A 9703-nucleotide genomic window follows, 5' to 3' on the forward strand; every position below is an offset into this window, starting at 1 on the left:
TTCAACATTGGACTTTAGACATGATCCCCAGCATACTATGTTATAAGAAAGTCGAGATTGGACTTAGGCAAAATAGACAGTTTTTAATTTCTCTTTGTCCAATATGTGTCGAAGTTCTTTAAAAATAAATGTAAGTCTCCTGATATTCTTTGTTAACATATCGATATGATCATTCCATCTTAAAAATTTATCAATCTTTACACCTAGATACATGATACAATCTACACTTTCCAAGGGGTGGCAATTACAATTTAGCAGACAATTATGTATAATTAGATTATGAGTGTCAGAAGGCTGACTTTTTGATGATATACTAAATGTCACATATTTAGTTTTTATTGTATTCAAAGTTAGGATGTTATTATTCAGCCAACTCTTTACTGCTCTTAATCCTAAGTCACATTTGTTAAAAGCATCTCTCTAGGTTTTACCCTCAAATATTAAAGCAGTATCGTCTGCGAAACTAACAATGTTACCTGGAATATATAAATTACACAAATCATTAATGTAGATTAAAAACAACATTGGTCCAAGCACACTACCTTGCGGAACCCCAAAAGAGATTGGTTTGCTATTGCTTAAATGATTATTTATCTCTACTTGTTGCGTTCTATCACTTAGATAGGATGTGAACCAGCCTAGTGCTGTACTATGAATGCCAAGAGAAGATAATTTTTTGAGGAGTAATCCATGGGATACCGTATCAAATGCTTTTGATAGATCTAAGAACACATCCAAAGCTTTGTTTCCATAGTCTAACGCACTAGTGACTTTGGACAATACCCTCAACACTGCATCACTTGTTCCGATATTCTCTCTGAAACCAAACTGATTGCTAGAGAGTATATTATATGTTTCTAAGAATGATACCAATCTCGACTTAGCCAATCTCTCTATTACTTTTGAAAGAGTATTGAGTAAGGATATAGGTCTGTAATTATTGACATCTAGACGATCTCCACCTTTAAAAAGTGGAATTACTTTAGCTTTCTTACAATGAGAAGGGAACATCCCGCTCTCGAAGCTAATATTTACAAGGTGAGATATGGGACCAGCTAATTCGGATACATGCATTTTATACACCATAACACTTAAAGAATCAATACCGCACGAGAAAGACATTTTTAAATCATTTATCACATTTGTGACTTCAGAAATGCTAGTTGGTTTAAAATAAAAATTGTCCCCTGTAACGTGAAGTTCAGATTTAAAATCATTCACAAGACACATCTCACTAGTTTTATTAGCACTGCACAAATTATTAGCGAAGCTTGGACCAATGTCACTGAAGAAATTATTTACATGATTAGTAACTATATTTGGACTCTCTTCCATTGAAGTAATAATATTATTAATTTTCAATTTTTTTATGGTAGTTTGTTCCTTTTGTAGGTTGATAGCCTCCTTTATAATCTTCCACTGTTGTTTAATGTTACCATTGACTTCATCCAATTTTCTTCTATAGTATGCTTGTTTTGTTGTTCGTATTATCTTTGTACACCAATTCCGATATCTTTTATAGTATTCCAACAGTTCTTTGTTATAGATTTCTCTTCTACATTTATTGTGCAATTTATCACGTGTTCTGAGGCATTTGATTATTCCAACATTTATCCATGGTTTTAGATATTTTCTGTAATGTTTCTCAATTTGTACTGATGTACAACTTTGCACATGAGTTTTCAAACATTTAATGAAATTATCTGTTGCCAGATTGACGTCATTCATTGATAGTACTGTATCCCAGGATTCCTCCTTTAATTTGGTCTTCAAAAGGTTGTTGTCAACAACAAGTTTTGGTTTTCCATTATTATTTGAAATATTTTTAAGAGTTAAGCTCATAAACTTCATTAAAATTGCAAAATGGTCTGTTATGCCAGTAGTAAAAGCCGCTCCCTGTGGTTTTAATTTTGATTTCGCCATAATATGATCAATGCAGCTTAATTTGTTAGGAGTTACTCTTGTTGGTGAGTTTATGATGGGCTTAATACCATGAAATGCTAGAAGTGATAGATATTTTTGTGTTTTTATGTTCTTCAAATCTAGAGTATCAATATTTAAGTCCCCACATAATATAATCTCCTTATATTGCAAGGATACAGAGTCAAGCAATTCATCCAATGAATCGAGAAAGTTATCTATATTAATCTGAGATGGAGATCGATATATAGCTATTAAACATATTGTATTGGAAAATTCTATTTTTAAGCAGTTGGCATTGGGGAGAGAAATTTCCTCAACAGTTACCTGAATGTTTTGCTTTATATAGATAGCTACTCCATCATTTTGCAAATAGTTCATCTTTGTTTTGTAGACTGCATACTCAGGAATGATAGGCATATTAATCAAACTGCCCAGCCAAGCTTCTGTGAAGACTAGTACTTCTAGACGATGATTAATGCAATCAAGCATAGAAACAGTTTCATCAAAATTTTTGCTTAAACTTCTAATATTCATGCACAATAAAGAAAATTTTGAATCCCTCAAAAAATTTTTGCAAGAATGTGAATCTTCTAATGTTATGTTAGATTCATTATTGTCAGCCAAATCAATTATGTTGTAGATATCATCCATTTAATTTTTTTTTAAATAATAGTGACAGTCTCTGAGTGATGATTAAGACAATTGATTCAAGTCATCCGCATGTTTAATGATTAGAACTCTTGAGGATTGTTCCGGGTTCTTTTTCACAAAAATTTTATTATTGCGAAACCATACAAATTGAAACTTAGCTTCTTTAGCTTTTTGTTTGGTTTTCCAAAGAAGGTTTTTTGAATAAGAGGATAAAACTTCACCAATGAATACTTTACAGTCCTTCAATTGCTTTATTTTTTTGCGTGCGTTAAGAAATTCAGATTGGGACTTGTCATCTTTGAAATGAATGATCATCCTCTGAGCTCCAGGTTTATTGATAGATTTATCGGGATATTGAATAATTTTATTGATTCTAGCTGGTTCAATCGGAATGTCAAGTTGTTTTATAAATCTTATAACGGTTTCCACAGAATTTTCTCCCATCAAAGTTTCTACCCCAGACAATTCAGCACAATTATAGCTTATGTTTTGTTGTTCCATTTCAGCTACACGAATTTCTAAATTTTTAATTTTTAAATCTTTGATAGAATTTGCGTTTTCTAAGTAATCAACATTTTTTTTAATTGCATCATGTTTCCAATATTCATAGTGATTTCATCATATTGTTTACTGATAAATTCAATACTTTCTCTCATATCGGATATCTCCGATTCAAGATTTTTTTTTAATGTACTCGATTCGAGTTCAATTTTGGCAAAAACTTGTTGCTTAAAATCGTCCATTTTTTTATCCATGTATTTAACAATTTTTCCAAATTGATCCTCATTAGATGGAGAATCCAATGCTTTTGATCTAGTTTGCACTAGATTCTGATTGCTAGGCATTATATATAATTATAATAATGTGGCTCACAACTGGCAAATTAAAGATGGTCACCCCACAGACTTTATGCTCACTGGTAAACAAAGTGTAAATATAGTAGGTATAAATTTATTGTTGTGAATACTAAAAGTAGTAAATAGTGGAATATCACAGAGCAGACGTCTTCACTCAACAACAGTATTATCGCAACTGACTTTATACACATCCAAATTTATTTGTTTAATGAGTTCGCATGTGTCTAATTAAGGATGTACTATTTGAACACGAATAAATACAGTAAGAGCAGGAAAATGGTTTTTCTTTAGTATGAGTACGAATGTGTATAGTTAAGCGTCCTTTTGCTGAACATGAATAGCTACAGTAAGAGCATGAAAATGGTTTTTCTTTAGTATGTGTACGAATGTGCATAATTAAGACAGATTTTCTGGAACATGAATGGCTACAGTAAGAGCAGGAGAAAGGTTTGTCTTTAGAATGAGTGCGAATGTGCGTAATTAAGTTTGATTTCAATAAACATGCATAATTACAGTAAGAGCAGTAGAATTGTTTTTCTTTGGTATGGGTACGCATGTGTAAAGTTAAACGTGCTTTTAGTGAACATGAATACATACAGTAAGAGCAGGAGAATGGTTTTTCTTTAGTATGAGTACGAATGTGTATCGTTAAGCGCGATTTTGTAGTACACGAATAGCTACAGTAAGAGCATGAGAACGGTTTTTCTTTAGTATGAGTGCGAATGTGTGAAATAAGGTTTGACTTCTGTGGACATGAAAAACTACAGTAAGAGCAGGAGAATAGTTTTTCTTTAGTATGAATACGCTCGTGTATAGTTAAGTGTGGCTTCTGTGAACATGAATAGTTACAGTAAGAGCATGAAAATGGTTTTTCTTTAGTATGAGTACGCTCGTGTATTTTTAAATCTGACTTTCGTGAACACAAATGGCTACAGTAAGAGCAGGAGAATGGTTTTTCTTTAGTATGAGTACGAATGTGCTTAGTTAAGCGTGATTTTTCTGAACATGAATAGCTACAGTAAGAGCATGAGAATGGTTTTTCTTTAGTATGAGTACGCTCGTGAACAGTTAAGCGATCCTTGCGTGAGCATGAATAGTTACAGTAAGAGCATGAAAAAGTTTTTTCTTGAGTATGAGTGCGCAAATGAGCAGATAGTTCAAGCTTCGAAGCAAGTTTTCGGTCACATTTGGAACAAGGAAAAGATGTTAAATTGATAATTTCTTTTTCGTCAACTTTTTGTTGAACATGCACGACGTTCTTTACTCTGAACACTGCATCTGGAAGAAAAAAAAAAACAATAAAACTATCATTGTTATGTATATGCATGGCCTCTGAATGTGCGAAAATCACTAGAAATAAGTAAATGATTTTTTACAAACAAGTCAATCAATTACCTACATGTGTATGTTAACATTCAATCAATTATTCACGTTGAACATATATATGGGAAAGGGAGTGAAGTAGCTGCAAGCAAGTGAACCTCCGACTATATAACTTCCCTTTATTTTAAGGATTCTAGAATCTAGATTACTACAGGAAAGAAAACAAAATTACTATACGTACAAAGAAATAACCTTTTTTAATAAACTCCCTGAGAAAATTAGAATCATAAACAATCATGAAAAAAGCCAAGCTTTTAGCACTTTGAAAAAATATATCAAAGATAAATTATCAAAAAAAAATAAATAATATTCTATTTAAGAAGCAACTTCTTCTCCAAATATAGTATACATATTAATACAAATAATAATAATAACTTGTAATGCAGACAGAAACATTACACCTTTAAATTTATACGACAAGAATGCCAACATTTTTATAAATCCCAACCAGGAATTATTAGATTCCTGGTCAAATAAAATTATTCACGCAAAAAATTTCAATTATCTCAACCAAACGTACATATGTTGACAAATTTTCGTCAAAATGGTTGAGAATTGAAGAGTTGAGCGCAGAAATAGAAGGATTTATGCTTTCCATTCAGGATAGAATCATTAATACTAAAAATTATAGGAAGCATATAATCAAAGATACAAATCAAATTGATGATTTATGTAGAAAATGTTTGGCTTAAACATATTATATCGGGATGTTCTGTATTAGCACCATCCGAGTATACATTTAGGCACAATCAAGTTTTAAAAATAATTCAAAGTTTGATAATTAAACATAACTTGATTGATTGCCGTAATATAATACCATATTATGAATACGAACCAAATTCATTTTTAGAAAACGAATTTTATAAAATATATTATGATAAAACTATACTAACAGACCGAACGATTAGTCATAATACACCCGATATAGTTTTACATGACAAAATAATTTATATCATTGATGTCGCGTTGAATTCCGGTAACATTCAAAAATCTGTTAATGAAAAAATAAGAAAATACACAGATTTAGTAAATGAGATTAAAAGAATTTGGCATTCTCAGACTATAAAAATATTACCATTTGTTATTTCGGCTACTGGCATTATACCTAGCTCTCTCATTCAAATTTTAGGCGTATTAAATCTATCAAAAAAATTATATATTAAAATGCAAAATTCAGTCATTTTAAATAAATGTAGGATAACGAAAGATTTTTTAAATATTTATGTTGAGGGATCAGTAGGATGTATACGCCCTGTTAAGAGTTCTACCGAGTCGAACCCTCTGATATGAAAATATCTGGAGAATTTTACTACGAACATTACATATATTTTTAATCAATTAATTTAAAAGTTAATAAATGTTTTTTATTATTATTATTATTATCTAATATTATTATTGGGAAGCAACATATACAATTGCCTCCCAGACGAAATTAAAAATGAAAAAAGTATAGGTACATTTAAAAAAAAATTGCTCAGTTTTATGCTCAATCAACAAAACAATGAAAGTGAATAATATCAGTGTGTAATATATTTATGTGTAATATATATGTTATTTCTAGTTAAATAAGTGAAAAATGTAATTTTCTTTTATCTAGAATAAAAAAATAAAAAATAAAAAATAATCTGTATACTTATATAGATATGTAATAGAAAGCAAAATTAACCTGTTTAAAAGATACAAGTAATATACAAACAATGTGCCAGTTTTGTGGCTATCACACAAAATAATAAATAAAAACATTAAAAAGTCAAAAACAAAATTAAAAAAAATTAAAAATGCCAAACGGCTGTAAAGCCGATGATATAAAAATGTAATGTATATAAAAATTTACAGCAGGTTACATACAAAATTAATTTCGGTACTATCTAATTAGTATTTGGATTATGTGTTAGCGGTGTTGACCCAAGTACCTGAAGAGGAAGATTCAATCCTAAGTCAAACCAAAAAAATTCTTTGAACTTGGCCGGCAAAAGAGACGGAGGCAACTAGATCGAAAATTGAAAAAAGATATATTGTAATTTTAAAATTGATTGATTTTTTATTATAATGATTGCAAGTTAATAGGGAGGAATTTTGCCTGAGACAGTTGAAGCAATTTGGATAAGAAATAATCACTTTTCTCTCGTTTTTGCACTTGAGACTCTAATATGAATGAATTGATGACAAAATGTTCATTGTAATTATTAGACTGTACCATTTTATTTTAAGAGGACCGGATAGTATAAAAAAAAGTTTGATTGGATAACCAACTCCTCTGTCACAGGTCCTTTCCTTCGCAGAACTTCTTCTTCAGAACCTCTCTTTTCTTTCCTTAACAATGGTGTTCATTAATAAAAATGGTTTTACCCGCCGTTTGGTGAATTATTGAAGTGTGCTCCAAACATTCCCTTTTAACATCTGGGAGGATATCAATTTCTATAAACGAAATGTCATTTTTTTCTTCTTTAGCCCCTGGCTCTTCTTTGATGGCGACTTCCTCTAGCTGAGAATGCTCCAGTGTACTTATTTCACCTGATAAAAGAAAAACTTCATTAACAATTGGTTTTGTAAAGGGATGCTTGTTACGTTGTTTGACTTTTACATGAAGTAGCAAAATACAATAGACAGCTATTATGTATTGGGTATATTATATGACAAGTTTTTGCGTGGCAATCGTGAGCATGAAAAGCCCTGGACAGAACATCAGTGCGATTTTGTGAGGGAAAACTGCCCCCTGAAGAAGGTAAATTCCCTTAGGGCCTATGTCATCTCTGTGGATGCTGTGTGAAGGTTCTTTATAAGGAAAAGAAGGAGAAGTTCTGGGAAAGAAAAAGGTATGAGGGGTGGGTAGGACTCGTGATCTGTGTTTCCAGGAGTGACGGATGATGTATCCTTCCCGCTGGTCAAGAGAGAGCATTTGGGGAGGTCAAAGGGTCTGCCTAAACCGACCTCTCCCGATCCGCCACACCACGCAGTTGGTGGGCAAGCGCCTCCTGAACACACCTCACCTCGATATTATCATATCTACATGACGCCCTACTCTGTACAAGGTTAGTTGTAGTAATTTTTCATGCACTATTTTTTGTTTTTAAATTGCCGGCAACCCGGGCGTTTATTGCAGTAACATGATCAATATTACAAATATGAAAGTAACCCGCCTCACTAGAAGATTTCTGTTCAGAGGCGGGTACATATATTTGCTTACACATACACATACATTTATACAAATATATATATTTAATCCTGAATTTATTTTATTTTAAAGAAATTTGTATTTTTTTATATTTGATTTATTGAATTAGTCTGAATTTTGATGTTTTATTTAAATTATTAATTAAAAATTAAATTAAATTTATTATTAATTGAAAAACTTAATTATTATTATTATTAATTAAAATGTTTTATTTAAATTAAACGATTTATAACACATTATATTAAAGGCACTGCTGAAAACCAGCTACATTCCCGAAGAAATCCGGAATGTACAGCTGAGCAGTTGCCCTTTTGGCAATATAATCATCTAAATGTATGTATACAAACTATATGCAAACATGTAAAAATTATTGTCAAATAAACGTTATTATTATTATTATATCAATATATACATGGAGCATTCCATATATTATAGTTACATAAAAACAGGAATTTCGTAGGAACTTTAAATTTACAAAATGGTAAGGTCTAAATCTCATAATAATAACATATCAAAAAATAGTTTAAACAACAGTATTAGGTATTGATAAACTAGGCATGCATAAAACATAAGCAGTTTTAATAATAAAGAGTTAATCACTATAAATGTAAATAACACATGTTTGTAAATAAGGAATGAGAATTAGACTAGAAGGGATTGCTAGAAATTTGCTGACCCTTTTTTATGTAGTAACCATATTCCTATCATTCTTGTAATGTCATAGCCAGTGGCGGCTTCTGACTTTTGGGTGTTCTAGAGTGTTAATATTACAAAAAATGGCATTGATGTTGTTGTAGCTGAAAAAGAATTTTTAATTTTTATTCGAAACTTCGATTTTTTTGTATGAAGATTTTCACGAAATTTCAGTTGCGCCGCACGGATTTCCTGGAAATCTCCATTTTCAAAAAAAAAATCAAGGTTCCAGCTACAACAACATCAATAATGCCAATTTTTGTAATATTAAGGCTAGCGCCACACTTGACGGAAATTCCGTCGCGGATCTTTCGCGACGGAACGCCAATACATGTAATTAGCCTAAGGCCAGCGCCACACTTGACGGAAATTCCGTCGCGTAACTTCCGCGGGAGTCAATCCGTTACCATACGTTGCAGCCACACTGAATATTCAGTGGCGGATTATCAGTCGACTCTATTTTGCACTTCGATAATAAATCGTTCAGTGTCGAACATCCTGTGCGTGCGTCGTCGCCGCGTGTTATCCGCCGAATGTGGCGCGATGCATACAAATACTTGGAATGCGACGTTGCCGATCTTCCGCCGACGGAAGATCGGTGCGCGGAGGACGGAGCAGACGCGAGAGTCGGCGGTCCGCCACGGAGCGACCGATCGTCCGCGACGGAACGACCGATCTTCCGCGTAGTGTGCCCAATATTTGTAATTTATATGCAAGTACATGTATTGGCGTTCCGTCGCGAAAGATCCGCGATGGAATTTCTGTCAAGTGTGGCGCTGGCCTATGACTCTAGAACACTCGAAAGTCACGAGTCGCCCAAACAAGGAATGAATAAATAAATAAATATTTATATCTTACCAGCCGTCTGATGAATTCTCATGGGATGTTCCAAACATTCATTTTTCACGTCCGACAGGAATACAGCTGCATATGTATTCGTCATATCACCTCCGCCTTCTTCCCCAATCCCTGGTTCCATCTTGATGGTGACAATCTCCGAGTTAGGAAGATCCATAGAACG

At 32.6% G+C, this 9703-nt stretch overlaps 1 protein-coding gene across 1 annotated transcript; it reads right to left on the bottom strand.

The window, feature by feature from the left end:
- Positions 1-420: 420 nt before the first annotated feature.
- Positions 421-9703, bottom strand: LOC149414146 (uncharacterized). Its single transcript, XM_089644110.1, has 3 exons — positions 9541-9703; positions 7164-7328; positions 421-476 (listed from the first exon to the last, which is right to left on the bottom strand). Exons 1-3 carry the CDS (start codon positions 9695-9697, stop codon positions 421-423), a joined length of 378 nt encoding a protein of 125 aa, XP_089500236.1. The 5' UTR covers positions 9698-9703.

Source organism: Hesperophylax consimilis, chromosome 20, assembly GCF_061612785.1.
Source record: "Hesperophylax consimilis isolate HC1 chromosome 20, BYU_Hcon_1.0, whole genome shotgun sequence".
Lineage (NCBI taxonomy): Eukaryota > Metazoa > Arthropoda > Insecta > Trichoptera > Limnephilidae > Hesperophylax > Hesperophylax consimilis.